This window comes from Hippoglossus stenolepis, chromosome 4, assembly GCF_022539355.2.
Source record: "Hippoglossus stenolepis isolate QCI-W04-F060 chromosome 4, HSTE1.2, whole genome shotgun sequence".
Taxonomy (NCBI): Eukaryota; Metazoa; Chordata; class Actinopteri; order Pleuronectiformes; family Pleuronectidae; genus Hippoglossus; species Hippoglossus stenolepis.
Window position 1 is genome coordinate 27715536 of NC_061486.1, and position 23485 is coordinate 27739020.

Consider the following 23485-nt stretch of genomic DNA (forward strand, 5'->3'; position numbering starts at 1 on the left):
TCAAATCAGCCTACTGCACTGAGGCGCACTACTCTGCGCAGGTCAACAAGTGATTCTGCTCCTGAACGGGCCGTCGCTTCTTTTGCAACAAAGAAGTTAAAACACACATTGCATCATAATCTGCGGGAAGAACTTCTGTCTGTAGTAGTCTGTGTGTGTGTGTGTCTGTTTGTCTCTGTCCCTCTTCACACACGTACTGATAATCACATGTATTTAGTTATTAATCGATGATGTCGGATCATGACTCCGGATCGTTCTGCTCACTTTAACCCTGATGTCCTGACTGTGTGCGTCACGTTACGTCTTGTGTTGTGTAGCAGGTTTAAACATGTGTCTCATAAACTCTGGAGAATCAAACAAACACAAACTAAACGTCAGTCCTGTACGTGTCCTAATAACTTGTGATCAGTGATGGTGTTTATTGGTAAAGTGTAAAATGAGCACAGGTCAGAGGGGGAGTGAGGAGGAAGCAGACTCCGACAGAGACTCTTGACAGAGGAACACCGGACCTTTAATGAGCGTCTGTCCTGAAACAGCGTGGGTTATAATTATTCAGGTGTGGAAACCCGCTAAAACAATGAATGTAGTGGAAAACATGAATCGATTATATTCTGTCACTGCATCGATGCAGTCGTCCACCTCTGTGCAGTAGACCAAACATTAGCATGTGTGCTGCTACCCATACACTCTGTGCTGTGTGCGTCAACTGAATCTGATGTGGCTGTAACTCTATTCCAGTCACTTAGATTAGATTAGATTCAACTTTATTGTCATTGCACAGAGTACAAGTACTGAGACAACGAAATGCAGTTCAGCATCTAACCAGAAGTGCAAAAAAGCTGTAAAAGTGCAGAGTATGTGCATATGTAAAGTGGAATATGTAAATAAATAAGATATGTACAGTAAGAAATAGATATGGAATATGAACAGTATTGATACAAGACTAGCAGCAATAGAAGTAGGTCGTGTAGATATGATAAGTATATATAAAGTGCAGGTGTAAGTATAAGTGATGGTAGTAAGTGAAAATGAAAAATGAAGTGAATGAGGTAGTAGTAATATTATATACAGAGTAAGTTAAAAGGTATGGTATGATATAAGTACGATGAATACACTATGAGCAAGATAAGTATATAAATAGATATAAATATGAATACACTATAGGTGGGATAATACAGTAGTAAAAAATAACAGTCTAGTGCAAATGTTCAGTGGCTGGAGGAGGGTGTGTGGCAGTCCAAGCCAGGGTGGAGGGGGGAAGTACAGTCACTGGAGGAGGTGTGTGTGTGGGGGGGCGGCTATCACCGTGGTGCAGAGTTCAGCAGGGTGACAGCCGCAGGGAAGAAGCTGTGCCTGAACCTGCTGGTCCGGGAACAGAGGACCCTGTAGCGCCTCCCAGAGGGGAGGAGGGCAAACAGTCTGTGGCTGGGGTGTGAGCTGTCCTTGACGATGCTGCGCGCCCTCCGCAGACATCTCTTGCTCTGGACAGCCTCAATGGTGGGGAGTGAGGAACCGGTGATGCGTTGGGCAGTTTTCACCACCCTCTGCAGTGTTTTCCGGTCCGCAACAGAGCAGCTGCCATACCACACTGAGATGCAGTTGGTGAGGATGCTCTCGATGGTGCAGCGGTAGAAATGTACCAGAATCTAAGGAGACAGATGGGCCTTCTTCAGTCTCCTCAGGAAGAAGAGACGCTGGTGTGCCTTCTTGACCAGAGTTGAGGTGTTGAGGGTCCAAGAGAGGTCCTCAGAGATGTGGACACCCAGGAACTTGAAGCTGGCGACACGCTCAACCTCCGTCCCGTTGATATGGATGGGGGTGTGTGTGCCACCTTTCTTCCTGAAGTCCACAATGAGCTCTTTGGTCTTCTTGATGTTGAGAGCCAGGTTGTTGTCAGCGCACCACTCCGCCAGGTGCTGGACCTCTTCTCTGTAGGCCGACTCATCGTTGTCGCTGATGAGGCCAATCACCGTTGTGTCGTCTGCAAACTTGACAATGGTATTAGAACCATGTACAGGTGTGCAGTCGTAGGTGAAGAGGGAGTAGAGGAGAGGACTCAGCACACAGCCCTGTGGCACGTTCAGGATGAGGGTTGAGGAGGTGTGGTTCTCTAACCTAACAGACTGGGGTCTGTTGGATAGGAAGTCCAGTATCCAGTTGCAGAGGGAAGTGTTGATACCTAGGTCACTGAGTTTCGTGATCAGTTTGGAGGGGATGATGGTGTTGAAAGCTGAACTGAAGTCTATGAACAGCATTCTCACAAAGGTGTTGTTATTGTCCAGGTGAGAAAGTGCGGAGTGTAGTGCCGTGGAGATGGCATCCTCCGTACTCCTATTCTGGCGGTAGGCAAATTGGAAGGGGTCCAGTGTGGGTGGTAAACAGGTTTTGAGGTGAGCCAGGACCATCCTCTCGAAGCACTTCATGATGGTGGGGGTGAGTGCAATAGGGCGGAAGTCGTTAAGGCTCGCTGCAGTGGAGTGTTTTGGCACCGGCACGATGGAGGTGGTTTTAAAGCACGTGGGGACAGCTGCTTGGGCCAGTGACAGGTTGAATATGTCAGTCAAGACCTCAGCTAGTTGAGGTGGTTGAGTGGTTGAAGTCACCCGCAACAATAAAGGCTGCCTCCGGGTGTGAAGTCTGTCGTTTGCTAATGGCAGCATGCAGTTCTTTCATTGCCAGTTTAGCATTAGCATCAGGGGGGATATAGGCTGCAGTCACAACAGTAGATGTGAACTCTCTGGGCAGATAGAAAGGTCTACACTTAACCATGAGATATTCTAGGTTAGGAGAGCAGTGACTCTCGATGATGATAGTGTCCGTGCACCAAGCTTTGTTCACATAGATGCACAGACTCCCACCTCTGGTCTTACCGGAGTCATCAGCTGTTCTATCCGCCCGGAGGAGGTAGCGCCCCGTTAGCTCGATGGCGCTATCGGGAACGCTGCTGTTGAGCCATGTTTCCGTGAAAATCATGATGTTGCAGTCCATAATACATTTATGTTTGGTGATCCGCAGCCGCAGCTCATCCATTTTGTTCGCCAGAGACCGAACATTGGCGAGGAAAATGCTAGGTAGAGATAGCCGGTGAGGAGTTAGCTTCAGCTTAGCCCTTAGCCCACCTCTCTTCCCCCGTCTTTGTTTACGGTCTCGACGCCGCCTGTGAGCGCTTCCGGTCGGCGGAGCCGGGTTAGTAGCCTCCGTAGTCTTGGCGATCTCAGGAATGAGCCTGAGACCATCGATAAAGTGGATAGTATTACAGGATCCGATGTCCAAAAGATCCTGTCGGCTGTAGAAAGTGTTCACAAGACTGTTCTGAGTGAACAGACTTGAAACAAGTAGGCAGATAGTAACTATTTTGCAAAATCTGGAGAGACGCTGAGCCTCGCATTGTGCACGCGCCGGCACTTAGTCACTTGATTGGTTTGGCACTATTCTCATGATCATTGGTTGTTCGTGTTGTCTGTCAACACATGGATTGGATGAGTTCTATCTGTGTTTTATCGGCCATGTCTTATATTTCTATCGAGAAAAGTTATATCACGATAATTATTGTTTTTTATAATAATTACGATAGGTAGTAAAATAGCCCTGTGTTCAGTCACATACACAAACATCACACTATTAAAATATCATTTTTAAAAACTATAAAAAAGAAAATTTTGAGTATGAAAACTCGTTGAGTTGAGTATGTTGAGTATGAAAACTGACTTGTGTTCATTGATTCACTGAAGTTTTTAAAACTTGTTCCGAATAGTTCTCTTACTCTTGTGTTCAAAAACATTGATCTAAAACTCAATTCTCAGGCTTTTCTGTCAGAGTTTTCTAATAAACAATAAATATAGCAACTTCTGATCAACCCATGTCAGGCTTAAAATACCAACGTCCTGTTTAAGTCCCGCCCACTTCCGGTTTAAGTCCGAGTATGGATTCGGATAATTTTGTTGGTTGAACAGATACAGATACAAATAATCCCTAGTGAGAAACATGTTATGTTACTTCTAACCTGCTCTCTGAGTGATCAATTTACACGTAAATACAGCTAAAATCACAGTTCATTCATTTCTGATACACATGAGTGTGATAATGGTCCACCCATATAGTTTTAAGTTAGCCTCATTCATTATTAACAACTCAGGTACGTGATAACAGGTGTTTGGGTGGGAATGTCTCTGGTGGCAGATGTGAATTACCCCCTTCATCTTTCACTGGCCATTCACTGACACCTTCTCAGTGACCTTTGACTGCTGGTGCGTACTGGTGTTTTTTCCCAACAAGTCCTTTAAATGATGTCTTATTCAATTGTTGGGTGAAGGATTTTTGATCCAACAGCTCTTTGACAAGATTTACTTCCTTTGGATTTTTGAGGTATTTGTTTCTTGAATATAAATGTGCCACTTCTGAGACAATAACGACTGATGCAGATTTGTAGGTGGATATTTTCCTGTTTCTATAATATCTTCGCTCTATTGTCAGTGGAGTTCTTGCTGTTTCACGAATGTAGTGTACTCCAAAGCTATTATGTGCTTCCATACAATATCCCATTCAAGCTTTCTGCAACATCTGTTTTGATTTCGACAAAATTGTTCAACTTCTGGTCACACTCTATATGGGAGTGTTTTCAGGAATATGGCACTTTGAAGTAATGGGTGAATAAATGATAATAATGGAAAGAAAAGAGAAGTTTGTTTTTTGTATTAGGGTGGACCATTGAGCAGAGTTGTATTTTAATTGAATCTTATAATTTCATCACATGCTCTGTCAGATATCCAATGTCTAAAATCAAAATATGACAAATTTGGGAAGACTGTTTTTGTCACAACATGTATATTGTTTACAGTGTATATCTTTTTTCGTGGGAACACTGGAGTGTAAGAAAATCTTCACCCTGGAGGTTTAGATGTTTTGCTCTTTACTTAAGTGTCCAAGACATCTGAGTAGGTACTTTAAATTATTTGGTGGAATGCTATTACTTGATGTGGCCTCATAGATGGTGGACATCATGTAGTCACAACGTGCCATTATTGCACACTGGAGGTTCCATAACCATAAACATATGTTAGTGTAGTTTTTGAAGTTGGTTTGCTTCAATTTGTCACCCTTTACTTCAATTGTTGAATAATTTGAGACAAACTGAGCAAACACCATTATATTCCTGAAGTGCAACACATATTTGTTGACCCAGGTTATCTGTAGCATCACGAGCACTCATCTGACATGATACAAAAAAATGTAGCCAGGATATGATCTGTAAGGTAAATGTGATAAACATTTCTGAAGTGTTGATGTAAGCAGATGATGGGTCTATCCTTCAAATGTGCATCAGCCAGTGAAAATGTGTGCAGGATGGCATCCAGAATAAGAGGAGCATGTGTTCTGATCACACAGGGACGAGTCGCAACAGGTTCGGCTGCTTAAAAAATGCTCTGGAAAAGCCAGGCTGAAAGCAAGCGTGGTGCGCCTTGTGGACCTGATGAGCTGGGCTATGCGCACAAGCAGAACATCAAATGTAAATTACGGGAAAAAATTGTTACAGGCAGACGTCGAGCACTTTTGTTTTAGAAAAAGCAGCAAAAAGGTCCTGTCTACTGGGCATCAAAACAGGAAGTGGTAAAACAGTTGCTTGATTTAATTGGCTGCAAGTCCTGCGACTGTTAAGTATATTTTAAGTTTAAAGGGAAAGTTGACTGAAAAATTAAAATCTACTCTTATCTACTCACCACAATGCCAATGGAGGGGTGGATGAAGTGTTTGAGTCCACAAAACACTTCTGGAGTCTAAGGGGTAAACTTTGTAGCACTGAATCCGTAACTGGTGACCAAGACTTCAGACGTAATAAAACAACTGAAAAAACCCATAACATGCCTCCATACTGCTCTTGTGGTGTCATCCAAGTGTCCGCAAGCCCCGACTTTTATATTCAACTCAAAATTATGTAATTTACACCGTGTTTTAAGCCTAAAAGTCCACCGGAAGTCTCTAAGCTAGCAGACTTAGCTACACGATGGTGTGCCTGAGGGTCCGTGAATGCACCTCATAGGAAGAGATCAGAGGACATTTAGATCAGAGGACCCACTTCACCCACCCCTCCATTGGCATAGTGGTGAGTAGATATGAGTGAATTTTCATTTTTCAGTGAACTATCCCTTTAATACTCAACTGGTTACTCTGAATTATTGGCCATTTACTCATGTGCTCTGTCCTTGAAAGTGCTGTATATATTTTCTGTTTGATTCTATGTGTACATAACTGAAGTCTAAAATATTTTCATGTCATCTTTCAGGTTGAAGACGCCATGCTAATGTTTGACAAAACCACCAACCGACATAGAGGTAGGTTCAAAATCTGTGTATTTGTGTGTGTTTGTTTGATGTGTTTGGACTTGATATTCTCAACACTGCGTAAAGTTACATCAATAACCATTGTGTGTCATATACAGTACATATTTTGTAAAATCCTTCCACTCTTGTATTCAAGTCCAGTTCAGGACACACACACACACACACACACAAACAAACACAAACACGCCAATAAGTGAATCCCCTCAAAGATTCCTACCCCCCTTAAGGTCACCTACATTGTTGCCCATTTCAGATAGCTTTCACTATGCCCAGCAATCCATAATAAATATTTTGCCTTATCATAGTTATTCTTCACACTGTTGACTGACACACACACACACACACACACACACACACACACACTCGATATGGATCTACACTGGCAGTCTGGAGATTGGATGATGGAGGAGAGGGACACAGTAAGACTGAGTGGGTCAAATGAGGGAGAGGGAGAAAAAGCAAAAGAGAAAAGATCCCCAACAGCTGAACAGAAGGATGGAGATTGAAGGATGGAGGCCTGTGTGGTCCGATAACGGTTCAGATAGCTGTTGCCGCAGATCAACATAGGCGGCAGGATGGCTATCTCCACCCCTTCCTTATCTGAAAGCCTTATCTGTGGCTGCGGCCCTCTGCCCCCCAAAAGGAGGACTTTACAAAGACACAGCAGCAGAGGGGGAGAAGAGAAGACAGACATTCACTTCTGAGCAGTTTTAAAGAAGGATGCAGGAACCAATGAGTTACAACACATTGGGCCTTATGCAAGAACATATAAGAATTCTAAGATAACCTTTTCTCTCCGTTCATACTATCTTCTTACACATATTTTTGTTATTTCATCAAGTATGTATGGATGGCTGCCTCACATGCAGATAGTTAGTCTTTAATCTACAAATGAATAGAGATACATCTATTTCAACATCTTCTTATACTATTGAACAAATACAGTTTTTACTAGCTTGAACAATCATCCTGTGCCACTGCACTTTACTCAAATACATTTCTATACAAATAATATTTTGTAGTGAAAATGTGTATGTTATATATAGTTTTTTTTATTCTATTGCCTTTTTTCTCTTTTCTACCTCATTCTGACTTGTCCCTGCTGTAAAAAGCACATTTCTTTGCTTTGGGATCAAACCTTTTATCTTATCTTATCCTTGTTGTGTACAAGACAGTCTACAAGCCGTAGGGTGATCTACTAAAAATAATTGCGCAAATGGTTTCTGCCATGGAGCAAAATGGAGAGCAGAGTGACCGCAAGTGCAAGCTCACGCTTGAGCGCTAGGGCCATTGTAGCGCACACGGAGCGCACACCAGGCAGCTGGTCAGCCCTGTATCTGGTGTGATGATGGCCATCAGTGCCCTGGCAAGAGGATTATTTTTGCTTCTGTCAATCCAAACATGCTAACATGAGCAGAAAAAACCTGTTCTCTCCCTCTTCTACCTGCCGTCTCCTCCTCACCACAACAGCTGCAGCCATCTGTGCGTAACGCTGTGGCGATTAGCACCTACCTTTCAAACGTAAAAAATATAGACGCAGTCTCAACCACCGCAGTTATTTTCAGGCTTTGTAAATCACATTGCTCGTGCTAACTTAAAGTATTTGCATCTACTCCTCCCAGTATTTTGCGCTCTCTGGTAGAAACGCCCGATATTGCATATTCATTAAAGTAAACGTACTAAATGGACAGCGCATGGTATTCTGCACGCAATCGTCAGGGCGCACCGTTAGTAAATCTACTTTTTTACACGTTTTTACACGCGCAAACCTTTAGTAGATCACGCCCTATCTCTCTTAGAAGTTTCGAAAAGATTAACAGCACACCATGATTGATGACTGGTATGCGACAGACATTAAAATGAACTTTGGACAATGTTGTTTCTCCAAGGATGATTTTAGAATTTTTCCAAATCATAGTTGTCTTGTAGAAATAAGAACTTTAAAAGTATTTTACCCTATGTGTATATGAGGTGTCCTTAAAGCAACTTGATTAATTGTGACAGAGCTGTAGTGCTTTGGAGACCAAAAAGATCATAATTCTGATTGCATCAAATTCTTTGATCAGATTAGATCAGATATTTTAGATCAGGCTCAGGAGGTATAGAGGGTTGTCCAAGTGCATTGGGCAAGATACTGAACCCCAAATTGCCCCCGACTGTAATGCCAACAGAGTATATAGAATCGCTGTATCACAGTGTGTGTGAATGGGCGAAAGTGACTTAAAATCTAAAGCGCTTTGAGTGATGTTCAATCTTACACAGCTCAAAACTGATATCGTAGAGTCCGACAGAGACTCAAAGCCCAGCCATGGATTCTCTAAGAGTGAATTCAGTCACCCCAAACTATAATTCAAAACACATCAAAAGCAAATATCTCTCAAATGCAGTTTAAAGTAGCTTTAACTATGCCAACATTATTTCTCTCTCCCTGTGGGTGTCTGTTTCCAACACTTGTTCGTATTAACATTTGGGAAATTATGTTATTGCTCTGTAATCATGGGACAATGATTGTGATGTATCCTACCATTGTGGATATTCAGTGTGTCTGTGAAATTTCATAGACATGTTGCTAGTTTATGGCATTTACACTCCATCTACCCTAACAATATGGATTAAACTACTGTTTATTCACATTATATTACATTACATATCATTTAGCTGACTCTTTTATTCAAAGTGACTTACAATAAGCGCATTCAACCATGAGGGTACAAACCCAGAACAACAAGAATCAAGCAAGTACAAGTTTCTTCAAGAAAGCCAAACTACAAAGTGCTATAAATAAGTGCCATATAAATGCAACTAAATATAGTAGGGTTTTTTTTGTTTTTGTTTTTTTGTTTTTTTATCCAAGGTATAGTCGGAAGAGATGTGTCTTTATTCTGCGGTGGAAGATGTGTAGACTTTCTACTGTCCTGATGTCATTGGGGAGCTCATTCCACCATTTAGGAGCCAGGACAGCAAACAGTCTTGATTTTGTTGAGTGGTTAGCTCGCAGTGAGGGAGCAGCAAGCTGATTCGCAGATGCGGAGTGGACGGGCTGGGGTGTAAGGTTTGACCATGTCCTGGATGTAGACTGGACCCGATCCGTTCGCAGCACGGTACGCAAGTACTAGTGTTTTGAAACGGATGCGGGCAGCTACTGGTAACCAGTGAAGGGAGCGGAGGAGTGGAGTAGTGTGATTGAATTTAAGTAGGTTTAAGACCAGTCGAGCTGCTGCATTCTGTATGAGCTGCAGAGGTTGGATGGCACTAGTAGGTAGACCTGCCAGGAGGGAGTTACAATAGTCTAGGCGTCTAGATGACCAGGGCCTGGACCAGAACCTGCACCGCCTTCTGAGTGAGAAGGGGACGTATTCTCCTGATATTGTGCAGCATGTATCTACAGGAACGGGTTGCTGCAGTAATGTTGGCAGTAAGGGAGAGTTGACTGTCGAGTGTCACACCCAGGTTCCTAGCAGTCTGGGTGGGGGCTAACACGGAGTTGTCAAAGGTAATAGTCAGGTCATGGGTGGGATAACATTTCCCTGGAAGGAAAAGTAGTTGGGTTTTGTCAAGGTTGATTTTCAGGTGGTGTGCAGACATCCTCTGAGAGATGTCAGTCAGACAGGCCGAGATTCGTGCTGCTACCTGTGTTTCAGATTGGGGAAAAGAGAGGATTAGTTGGGTGTCATCAGCGTACCATGACTGTTGCCAGTTGTTATTCCACCTCTGCCTGTGATTGGCACATGCATTATTAAGCCACTTTCTTCTTCAGAGCTTAGCCCTGTCAGGTGCAGATTTCAAATCATACCATCTTCTCTTTAATTTGCATTGTATTCTACCATTGTTCCATATCTCCCTTTGCAGTACACAAGATTTTAAAAGAAAAAGGCTGCACCTCAAGGTTGACTAGGGGTTTGTGATGGTTCATTCACTGTGAAGACCATTTATCCGTCTTCCAGTTAGGCAGAGCTTACCCCCCCCCTGTACCTGCTCTTCACTGAATAGATCAGGGCCTTGTACTCAACCAACTTCTATGGACAAGATGAATATATTAAATGAAGACACATTTTCCATTAGGCCAGTTTGACAAGACAGTGTTTTCTTAATGTTTCTAAATTAGTTTTTTTAATATCAACTGTAACAAAATCAAACGAAATGGACAACCATTGGATAGAGATTATTATTATTATTATTAATATTATTACAGATCATTCAATTTAAAACTTCTTGCCTTGGCAGTAGATGAACTGAATTGAGGCCTACACTGTCTTACACCAATTTTACACATAACATCATGATTAGTTTTCTAATCATTGCTAGTACTGTATAGCCTGAATTAACAGTTCTTCTTCCAGTGTCTTCTTTGGCTCGAGAGGAGGGTTGTGAAATGTAAATAACGATGTCATAGTGGCTGGGCCTGTTTACTGCTGGAGATCTAAGCCATCACATTAGTGAGGACAGTATCACTGTCCTCCCGTAGATCCAATTTTCATCATTTGTCATTTTTTATAACATTTTTTATAACAATTATTTCATCATTAACCAGAGGATCATTCATTATGAAAAATAACAAAATACAGCAGTCGGCTTTTTAAACTAAATGTAATTTTGCCTGTTGCCAGATGTGTCCCCTTGTGTCTGGCTTCATGTCACGTCACAAGGATGTGGTGACAGTAACCTAAGTGATTCTTGTGTTTTGTATTTTGTGTTTTGTGTATGCTTTGTATTGACTGTTTTTAGACATTGTTGCATTTTGTCTATAAGTCAAATGTGAATGCGGCTCCGGGCTGATAAAACATGGTGTAAATTGACCCAGTTTCGAGTTGAATTTGAATGTCTGGGTTACGGACACAAGTTTTTTTATGTTTGAAGAAGTGGTCGCAATTTACTTCAATTGGATCGGATTTGGCTCCAAAATTCCTTCGGCATAGTGGTGAGTACTTCATTTTTGGGTGAACTATCTCTTTAATAGGCAAATGTGCACTCAAACACATATATGGATATGAGCATGCCTGGAGTGGCTAATCGGTAAGACCAGGGCTCTCATTTATAAAACAGTGCGTGGGATTCATACTAAAAGTGTACGTGCGCACAAAAGCCGGAAATGTCGTACGCAAAAGAAAATTCCGATTTATAAAACCGTGCGCACACACCTGAAGGCAATGTTCATTTTATAAATCACAGTCCACCTGGAAACGTTCCTACGTGGATCTGCCTCCAAGTCCGCCCTCCACAAACCCACTTTCAACCATAAATGGTCAATGCAAAGCACCTCATGAATATTAAATTATGCTGCTGACCAATGGGTTTCCAACGTGAGTCCTGATAGAGTCAGCATCAAGTGATGAGAAGAGGAAGCGAAACTTTCTGACACTGACATCGAGGTGTTTGTTAGTGGGGTGGGGGTGAAGAGAGATTTTATGGGACAGCAGTGATGTCACTAATAAAGAAAATACACTGATACTCTGCTGCTGCTGTGGATAATACAATGTGTGAGAGTGAGTACGATAGAAAGAACGGAGCCTGAAGTAAAAAAATATCCAATTCAAAGGTGGGGGCATAAAAAAACACACTCAGAATTTGAGGGAACTTGTTGTATTGTCTGTTCGTATTTTAATCTTCCAAAACTGCAGGATTATTAAATTCAGAGACAGCTGTGATGTCCTCAATCTATAGAATTTAACAGAATTATTATTATATGCTTGTGTTTGTACTGGGATGGTTCGGTTCCGTCGGTCGATCTGTGGGATACTGGACACAGTTCAGCTCAGAGATCACAGATCACAGATTAATAGAATCTATATCAGCTGATCAGACAACGCGTCATCCTTCCATTCGCGTGCATCCATCACGCAGCATCACGCACCAGTGTCACGGCAGTATTTATTTATTTAGAGCATCGGACCGATTCCCTCACATCAGTGGATCCTCACCTCAACTCTGGGATATTAATTGGAAAGTTTTCTTCATTTCTTGTAAGTGATCTCCAGTGTGCTCTGTGCGCTCTGTGCGCCTGATGGCACAGTCAGGTTCACTGCAGCGATTTAATACACGCACAGTGTTAGCAGATACTGTTAAAAACTGTTAATGACTCGGCTCTGTAACTGCGCTGTTTAATGGAATCTGAACGTAATTTGCTGTAAGTTGTTTTATATATTTTTCAATTAAAAGGTTCGTATTAGAACAATTATGTCGCGCGAGCACAACTAAAGCTGTTTTAATGTTCATGATGAAGTGGATCAATAATCTGCTTCAGTTCACCACCTCACGTCTGCATCGCCACTTTCCCGTCTCCAAAACATTCGTACGCATGGGTCAGAGTTTGTGTGGAAATACGCACATTTTCCCGTCAAGCTTGTTTTTATGAATCCCAATGTTTGCGCAACGGTTATAAATGAGACCCCAGGACTATTCCAGGTCGACCAGACTGGTATTTTGGCCGGGATGGCCAGTAAAATAGGTCGTTTTTCATTTTTGAAACAAATAACAGATAAAAAAAAATGTCGTTTTGGGTTTGCACATCCATAATTATGAATGTTTATTTTTCAGCTTATTAAGCAATAATAGGATGAAAGAAAAAAAAAAGTATCTGCTGTTCTCAGTGCACATGTGTAGGTGCATCGCTTTACACCTATGTAAGAGCTTCTCAGACGTCACAACATACAAACAATATCTGTAAGGGGACTTTGCAACTCTTCAGAATGCTAATTATATATATGTGTATCAAAAGTGATTGAATACCAATACTCAAGCAGCAGTTTAAATTAATAATATGTAACATGAATTTTAATAAAATGGAGCCAGTGTTTTCATTCTTCTTCATTGTCTTGGGGACATAACATGATACGTACAGTGTGTCCTTCAGGTACATCTTTCCTTAATAAAATGACAAGAAACGTAAAACTATGACATCATTGAAGAGTAACTGGATGTTATTAAAGATGGTTGTCTGTTTAAATTTTGCCGATATTCAACTTGAACTAAATTAACAGTGTAAGACAATTAATAAAGTGTGCAAGTCATCCATATTTATTGTTACATTAAAAGAATATTGAACAAAGTTTACTGACAACGTTGTAAATAGCTTACTGTTTTATTTAGAATCATTTTGTTTCTTGTTTGACAGTATGTGAGGAAAAGTTAAGCACTTCTTACTCTTTGCATTAAACCCAATCAAATGTCAAAGTTTGAAAAAGTAAGTTAAATCTCCATTGGAGAGGGGTATTGATCACCTCCTTTCCAATGCACCTAGTTACAGCTGTCAAAAGTAGCCTCTTACTTTATGGATCTCCACAAGGGCAAGGTGATGAACAATCCCAACATCCTCTTCATATATCAATGTCCATCTCTACTCCTCAACACTTGCATATATCTGACTGCTGGATAAGTCTTGAGGGGGCTAATTAAAACACTGAGTTGTTACTTCATGTGTGAGTGCATGTCTGTCTGACCGATGCTGTTTGGCAAGCTGCTGTAGCCCCAGGAGTGACCTGTTTTTCACCATATTCACTTGAAAGTGAGGGAGAGATGGAGATCAAGAACACTGTTCCATAAAGCACAAACACACTGAGGTAATAAGCATATGACTGTAGAGAGAAAAATGCAGTGGAAGGTACATTTTTCCATGATGCTGTAGTTGCCACCAATAGGTGGCATAGCAACACAATTAATTAAACAGTGTAACATTTGTGACTTTGATGAGATGTAGCACATTCATGGGAAAAAAAACAGGAAACCACGAAAAAACCTTAGTTTTACTAGAAAAACACAGGTGTTGTTGGCTGAGACCTGATTTAAGACCAACCCAGCCCTGGCTCTATGAGATTATCCAGCATATTTCACAGCCATGAGGCAGCATAACAGAAAATGTTAGTAACAGAAAAACTGACATGTCTGTTTCTGCCTGAAAGCAACAAATAATTAGTTGTTTTGAATAGATTGTATTGTAAAGGCCTATTTGATTAACACATATTCATCTTGAGACACATTCATGTTTATGGTTATGTGTTAAGCAATGAAGGTACTCAATTAAGATGAGCCGAATATGGTGGTTCAGCTTATTCAGACCATTCAATGTTACGAAGGTAGTGGAATTACTGAGACAAATTACAACAATTAACATTTGAGTTAATACAGCAGAGGCAGAGCTCCTGGTGTACATGCTCTGCTATGAGTCACACTGCAAAGGCTAGAATCTATATTTCCCCTAATTATGAGTCACAAGCACAATATGAAATAATAATGGTGACATCATACATATCACTTTCTTTGCCTTTAGAGGACACCCATCAAGAATTTAAGTGTTTTTATTATGTTTTTTTACCAGTGACAGTCATAGTCTGAGGCATTAGGTTAAACTGCAGCTTGAATGTTGGCGGAGGCATACAATTGTAATTGCCTATATGTTAATCAAGCAACACAGATGAAAATGCAGGATGGCCATTAACTTCTTTGTACATTCTCCAATGTGTGTGTGTGTGTGTGTGTGTGTGTGTGTGTACACTTAAACATAAATCTTTATGAAGACCATTTTGAATGTAGACCATTTGGAGTGAGGACATTTTGGCAAGTCCTCAATTTTGGCTGGTTTGAAAGCTGTTTGAGGGTTAAGACGTCCTTTTAGGGTTAGAATTAGGTGTAGGTTAGGGTAAGTATTAGGTTTGCTATGTAGTTGGGACATTTAACGTTCAGGTAAGGGGCTAGGGAATACACACACTGATTTTGGAAGACAGGGTTCATTACACACAACCAGAACCACGTGAAAATGGTATTCACTGCTCAACACTGAATGGTAGTGTTGGGACCTACTATTAATGAACAATAGTTGGGCCTACATGTGTAACCAAAGCCTGCGACCACATGTCTCATTTGTCCTGAAGACAATGGAGGGCTTCCAGAACTCAGTCTGCCAAGGTCCTTCATCTTCACACATAGGTGTGAAACCTGCCCCTGGGTTCCGGCTACTATTGGTCACTGTGTGCCTCAGGACCCATGAGGTTACCAGGCCAATAAAACCCTAGTTCCCCCTCTCTCCACTCCTGGCCAGGGAGACTGTCTCCCTACCCAAGCTCTTCCAACCTCCATGCAGGCCTGCCTGAAGCAGACTGCTAACACTTTCCAAAAAAGCAGCGACACGAGAGCATGCCTAAGGACTTCAGCACGAACGGCTATGACACAAAGTTTTGCCAGCAGAACAACAACAGCAGGAGCCAGACACCAGCAAGACCACTTCACTGGACTTTAAACAGCACATCAAAAGGGACCCGTCCCCCCTTTCATGAATGGGTAACATAACTGGGCTAAATACTCGAGACTAAACAAAAGACTGTTATTTTCATAGTTTGATTTGTGTTGCTGTGATATTTTGGAAATAAGTTATTTGAAAGCTAATGTTAGTTCTGTTACAGTTTTCAGTAACCATCCCACTACGATTTAACAAATATTGCAGGATAACTGTTCTTTGTGAAATAGTAGGTAAGTATTTAATTCCAATAATAACCATGTCAGTCATTCTTATACAAAAACAGATAGCTAACAGTATACTGCACACTGCACAAACTAACTTAAAAAGCTAAACTTAGAAAACTAAATCAAATAATATATACAAAAAATAATAATAATAAGCCGATTGATAAATAATGTAAATTATTATTAGTTGTTGCCCTTGTGCTCAGATAGTAAGTAGAGTATGCATCATTAGACTACAGACTGAGTCTGCTTACTAGTGTTTACTAAGTACAGATTCCTGAAACATATACAGTGCTATTAACAAACACTATTAAGACAAAATAAAAGGAGGTGCCATATACTGCTGGATATCGTATGAGGTAAACTATACACAAAGAAAATACACACACCTTATCCACCTCTTCATTGTGTTTTCTCAACCCGATCCTGTGGCCTTCATCCGGCTGCGATTTTGCCTAACATGGCTAGCACGTAGACTCATGTTTCTTTATTTCTCGGATAAATGTTTTATATCTCTTACTCCAATAACAGTCCATGCTGTTTCTGTTCCAGCAGTTTTCAAAAGTAAACATGGAAAGTGGAAGACTGCATTTACATGGCTACTTTCTGCTTGCCAAGCCTTTCTGCTGTACCAATTACGGAAAATCCTCCGGTGTGCGTATCACGGCTGCGATGCTGTTTCATCCGTCCCCGCGGCCGACATTGTCGCTAGTACCGTCTGACTTCCTCCACCACCGACACTGAGTGATCTGGCTTGGGCGCTAACAGAATCGCCCTTCAGGCATTATTTTGCCAACCTCAACAGTGTCTACTGATCTGGTAATTTTGGTTATAGTTATTAATTTAATTGTTGGTCAGATTTCAAAAGGGTAGTTAGTAATTTAATGAGACTAAATAAGTAAATTGGCTCTTCTCCTTCTTTTGAAGGGGGATGCCCAGAGGTAGCTTTAATGTCAATTAAAGTTATTATTTAATATTTCTAATATTAATATAAAATATTTTTCTGATAGCCAAATTTATTGAACGCCCAAAGGCACAACATTTAGGGGTGCCACTTTTAATGTAAAGTAATCCCAACAGATAATTTATCCAGGAGGTGGATTCCATGAAGAACAACCTGCTTGGATGGCGCAGACCAGGTTATAATAATAATAACAATAACTTTATATGTATAGCACTTATCTAAACAAGGTTACAAAGTGCTTCACACAAACAAAATCCATGGCAAAATGAGGAATGAATTATAATAAAAGGTTTTCAGTTAAGTTCAATTTTAAGAGCCAGGTAATAATATAAAAAGACCTTAAATTTATAGAGAGAGAAAAAATGATGAAGAGAGGAGAGATGGGTGGAAAAGAGTGGGTAGAAAAGAAAGAGAGATAGGGGAGTTGAGGGGAGATCAGGAACATCACTTTTAAACTCTGTCGGTCCACAAGTAACACAAGTGTCCAATAGCCCCGACATTCATTCACTCAAAACGAGGTCATTTACACCGTGTTTTAAGCCTAAAAAAGTCATCCGGAAGTGGGGATGCTAGCGGACTTAGCAACATGATGGTGTGTCCGAGGGTCAGTGAATGCACCTCGTAGGAAGAAATCAGCGGCCAACTTAATGTAGTGATGGACCTGGTGTGCTGAAAGCAGACAGAATGTAAAACTTCTTTAAAGCAGTGACAGGGCTTCTAATGTTAGAGGAAGTCTCTACAGAGTCTCCACACAAAACCTGCCTGCCTAACATTGTCTTTGTCAAAGAGCATTGTTCCTTGTTACTCATTCAGTTAAGATGCATGTTTCAGCCTACTGACTGAAATCAGTAGGCTAGCTTTGCCAACAAGCTTATAAAATTCAGCATAATCATGTGTGCAAATGACAAGTTCTCATCAAAGATGCTCATATCGTGACATCATGTTGGAACTAGCCCTGTAATCTGCCTTCTCTAACTTGTATGTAGCCTTGAGGATGTTTCTGTCACACTTAAGACAGACGAGGACCCAAATGCAGATCCACACGAAGACTTGATCAAATACATTTTTCAATGTCTCATGGGTAGATGTACAGGTAGGCAATTAAACAAAACCCAAAAGAAAAGGTGAGGTCAAAAACAAATCTTTAAAATTACCTCCTCAAAAATGCAGGAATTATCAATGGAAAACTAGCAAGACAAAAGGCAAGGAACACAAGGGAACCTGTGTGTAAATACAGGAGTAAACAAGAGGTGTAACTAATTAGGATGGGGTATGTGTTCAGTGAAGGAGGGAAGGCAGACAAAGACAGGAAGTACAGTGCAGAGAAATGAGACATAAGGGTAAGTCACAAAATAAAACAGTACATAACTGAATAGAACAGAAAAACACATGATTAAACTCAAGAAGCAAACAAAAGACACAAATCCAAAAACCAAATACAATTAAACATGGTCAAATTCCATAGCCAAAATATGAAAGGAGGAGTCCATAACACTGCAGAATTGTCTGTTTGTCTCTTTGCTAGTGACAAACTGTGAAGGAGAGCACTCGTTTCCCACATGGGGAAAACAAAAAATTTACTGAGAACAAGAATGAGTCAATAACACTTGAACTCTCAGTACTGGCAATAGAGTCAGAACTTGTCAGAGACCTGTACTTTAATGATCATCAGATTTTGTGCCCAGGAGCGTCTGTATTCGTAATCCATGGTAAAGTTAAGCTCATACATTCAAATGAATACTCTCAAAACAGATGTGTTAAAAGCAACACAATGTGTGTTCATTTTTAACAAACCAGCGTGTCTAGTTAAGGACAACACGTTTCGTGTTACATTCAACACAATTAGTGTGTTAACACATTAAACACATGCTGTGTGTTAAATGTGTCAACACAAGGATGTGATAAAAGATGTGTCATTTTAACACGTCTTCGTGTTGTTTGTTTTTTTGGCAATTTTTGTTTTACATAAAATTACCAATAAAATGCTCACAAAATAATACATCTGAATGATATTTATTAGAAACATTAAATCTGTGGCAGATAATGTTTTTTTCCACATTGATCCAAAGCTCTTTAAAAAATACTTGAGCACTAACATTCCAGTCAGTAGAATGAAAATAACAAGGGCAATATGAATCTATTTGACAACGGTCAAACCCTCAAATACACAAAATACAATAAATACATTTCAACAATTCATTTGGCAATGGGCCTTTTAAGAGCCAGTTAGGAAACTAACCTAACAAACTATTTATGGAGAACATTCACAGAAGTTCAATTATATACCTGCTGTTAACTACGTGTACGTGTGCGCATGATGGCTGCACGTCAGTGGTGCACGTCCTCAGAAATTAACGCTATCCGTGTGCCAGTTGCAATAAGAACTTGACTGGTAAGAGCAATGTGGCGGTTCTCTACGCAAACGGGTGTTTAACCTCTTAACATTCCGGTGAAATTTGCCTAAAACGCCTGTCTAAGGCATACCCAAAGTAAATTGAAAGCTGTTCTTGAACCATTTGGAGTACATGCATGGTTTTGGTCTCTTTTGAAAGGTAACACTCAGAATCACTATAAGTGCTACTGGCATTGAGTAATAGAAGTTGGAACACACTGAAGTAGAAGGTTTTTTATTTCCGCCTGAATGTTTTTGGTAAACAGATGCCTGCAGATGACTCTAGCTGGGACTTATGAGCTGGAAAACACTATGGGACCACAGCATGAAGCCTTACCTAGCCCAAGTTCAAATAACAAAATATATTTGATAACAATACCACAGAAAATGAATATTTTACAGATGTTTTTCTAAGGGCATGTCTAGGCGTTTTCCAAAAAAGGCCATTTGGAGACTCCAAAGGACCCTTGGTAACCATGGTCACATACCTAGGCTAAAAAGGTCACTTTTACACTCAAACTTATACTTACATATAAAGGAGTCAAAACCGGTCATAGGGTTGAAAATGTATTCAAATATACATGTTACATGTTTTTGGCAACATGCCAGTCATTGTAGCAGTCACGACCGGGGACAAAACACAAAGGCACATCGCAGGAGGAGCACTTCAGTGGTGTCTTTGCATGGCAATGCTTGCACTTCAGCCGACCAGCGGTGCTGTGCCCAGTGATATGGACTGGCCGGTGATGTGCTCCGTGTGGAGCAAGAGATGGTACGGGTCTGGCTGTGAAAATAAAGAAATAACAGTTATTTACAAAACTAGATAAAACTTTTATGCATTCTACACAAACACACACACACACACACAGTGAAACAATGTGGCACACACACCTCCCCCACTTCAACAGTAACACCTAGACACACACACACCTCCTCCACATCAACACTAACACCAAAAGACACACATACACACACACACACACACAGTGAAATAGAGGGGCACACACACACACATACAGTAATTTACAAGTTATATATTATAATAAAATACTTACTTGTCAAGAGTAATGTCTCCTCCATCCAGGAACATGGTCTCTGCCTCAGAGTCAAACGACAGCTCGCTCTCTTCGTCTGATACTTCGTCCCCAGACTGGTCACTTTCACGCCGAAGACAAAGTTCACGGGCTTCTTCGGTCGAGTAGTTCCTTTTCTCCAAACGTTTCGCCATTGTATAGCTTCCAAAGTCGGAGAAACTCTCAAAAACAACTCTTTTGGGGCTTTTACGCACGGACGCACGAGAAACCGAAACCAGTTGTTCGCCTGTACGCAGTGACTTTCTTGGGGTCGCTTTATATTTACACAGAGAAGCAGCACATCTGCATGTTGGAAATTTCATTGGCTATACGAAGCGCCAGTCATCAGAACAATCGGTTGCAATCGGCTCAGTATTTACACGACAGAAGAGAGGCAGGCACTGTCCTTCAACGAGGTCTCTCCTTGGCTATTGTGGACAGGACATGCCCGCTCCTATTTGGTCAAGTGAGCTGTCAATCTAAAGTTCAGAGTGCAGCCTCCATTTTGATATCAAGATATCGGCTATGTTTACATGCTAACGGGAGTTACGAGGGAAAATACATCAAAGGTTACACATAGCTGCCGGCTAGTTTGATATGACGCAACAGCAGTCTGTGGGTATTTATTGATGTAATAATGTGTTTTGGACTAAACGTGTTACTGGATTGGATCATCTGGACCTTTGGCAATGTATCAAGACCGTTTTGGAATGTTATCGATCTGTGGATTACGATGAGGCGTCTTAGGTGAGTGACCTCGATTTTGTTATTGTTTTTTTGTTGTTGGTGGTCTGACAGAGGCGTTGATTGTACCTGCTGTGGTGATCGTATCTTGAAATGGTTTGCATCAATCGAACCACAAGAATCTTAGCTTTCCAAAGATATGTCGCATCAGTACCTAGCTATACGAAGCAGTTGTGTAAATAACAAAGTTTGACGCTAAGCGCAGGCCGTCGGATCGCTAAGAGGTTAAACAGCAAGTATATCTAAGAATTCAAAAACAATGCTCTAACCTACAAATTACAGCTGCAGGGGACATCAGGCCACGCCATCATAAATCTGCAGGATCATAAGACAGGCCTGGTAGTTGCCTCAGGTATATCAGAGCTAAAGCAGTTAATAGAAATACGAGATTTAAACAATCAATTTGTATCTTGGATTTAAATACAGTGCATTTCCAATGAAGATAAAGATAACAAGTCTAGTTCTCTGATGTCTGCTACATCTTTTACATTGATCATTTCATACTCATCCATCTTCTTTACCAAATATGAAATAGAAATGATCATCAAAGTTAAACATACTTTGAATTTGATTCATATAGGCCACAGTCTTAGAAGTATTTATGAAGTTACACACAACATGAGCATGCCTTTTGAGAGGGCCATGCTTACTCTCAAATCTCATACACCATAACTTCAAAAGTGGGGCCAAACTCTTTATTGTAGATTAAATGTTTCAAAAGTAATTTTGTCTCAATTAGAGCCACACCCTCTAAAGCAGTGGTTCTCAACCTTTTTCTGTCATGCCCCACTTTGGAGCTAGAATATTTTTCATGCCCCACCCGCTCGCCTGCCCCAACAAAATGATGACAAAATGGGCCAAGTTTAACATGTGTATTTACATAACATACACATGAACATTAAATTCACATTACTTACAGGAATTTCTGATGTCCAAATAAAAAACCTGTGTGTGTGTGTGCGCTGTCTGGGAGCGCACACACACACACACAGTATTTCATGCTGGCCTGATACGATGATGATTTAACAAATTAACGTGACGTTCCCTCACGTTCACGTTCAACATATGAAACATATCGTAAAGTTCCCCGTTCGCGAAAAATATGCGCGACATGCACAACACTGTACAGGGAGCCACTGCAGAGGGGCTGAAGAGCTGCTGTTACAGAGATGCGGACGTCAAAACATTAGTTCGGCTATAACATTAGTTCCGCCTCACATTTCCCCCTCCCGGTCGCGCGCCCCACCACACACAGTTTGAGAATCACTGCTCTAAAGTGTCGTGCATAATGTCTTATGGCTTTCAAAACACCCTCCAAGTGAATGGCAAGCAAGATTATCAGCAGTCAGGAGAAAGATAGTGCCATAGAGCAGAGAACTCTGTCCCTCAATTTCAACCTTCATCCCTTTTGCTTCAAGAGATCGAATATTATCCAACAAAGGCTCTAATATATTGCCGAAGCCATATACCTCTGTATATAGAATTGAAGAGTAGACAAAGGTGAATGTTTGCAAGGGAGGAGTTAAATTCCATAGGTAAGTTTCTCAACTGAAAGTAAACCTCTCCCAATTTGTCAATCAATCAATCAAATTTTATTTGTATAGCCCATATTCAAAAATCACAATTTGTCTCATAGGGCTTTAACAAGGTGTAACATCCTCTGCCCTTAACCCTCAACAAGAGAGAGGAAAAACTACAAAAGAAAACCCTTTTAACAGGGTAAAAAGAAGGTAGAAACCTCAGAGAGAGCCACATGTGAGGGATCCCTCTCCCAGGACGGACAGAAGTGCAATAGATGTCAAGTGTAAAGGAGAACATCAGAAAGATAAGGGTATTAGCAGCATTGATAAGAATAAACATTTTGAAGCATAACTGACGGTCAATGAATTGATAGATTATTGTCAGTAATGGTCGAGCAGTCCTGCTGCAATCATAGTCCCTGGTCAGCAGCCACCACGATCATGATCCACCATCAAGATCGGATGCCACTATAGTCCACAGTCATTGTCCACTGCCGCCATTAGGATCCACCATCAGCTGCCACCTCGATCGTGGTCCACCACCATTATCAGATGCCAACACGATAAAGGATCCAGCATTATTATCACGATCAGCCAGCACGATACAGAATCCGCCATACTGGATCCACCATTACGATCTCTGATACGTGATCCACAGATCATAATCCACGATGTGGCCGCAGCTGCGGCCCTGGATCTGCGGATGATAAGGCAAAGGGACTCCGGGGAAGAAGTCAAGTCAGTAACATGTATTGATGAGATATTAATTTCTTTGATGTGATAAGGAGGGAGAAGAGGAAGGAAGAGCTGGCACGATACAGGATTTTTAATTCTATTCTAGATTTAACCGGAAGCCAGTGAATGTAGTGGAAATTTATCTCGAGATGTGAAATGAAGAGTTTCTCAGACCGGAGTTGTCTTTGAGTCTTTAATTGTAAGCTCTGCAGAGGGTTACACAGTCAGCTTCAACACTACGCTTGCGAATATATTTTTCCCGCTCT

The 23485-nt window shown here is 41.1% G+C and overlaps 1 protein-coding gene across 7 annotated transcripts in view; it reads left to right on the forward strand.

The window, feature by feature from the left end:
• LOC118106618 (RNA-binding protein Musashi homolog 2) overlaps window positions 1–23485 on the forward strand; it is a 167590-nt gene that overhangs the window by 95618 nt on the left and 48487 nt on the right. For all 7 annotated transcript variants that reach the window (XR_004695225.2, XM_035155313.2, XM_035155312.2 and 4 more), the window contains one exon: window positions 6281–6329. Coding sequence is in view for 6 of the 7 variants with exons in the window: in XM_035155313.2 (XP_035011204.1) it covers window positions 6281–6329 (49 nt within the window). In the remaining variant the exon portion in view is untranslated. The remainder of the gene's footprint in view (window positions 1–6280; window positions 6330–23485) is intronic.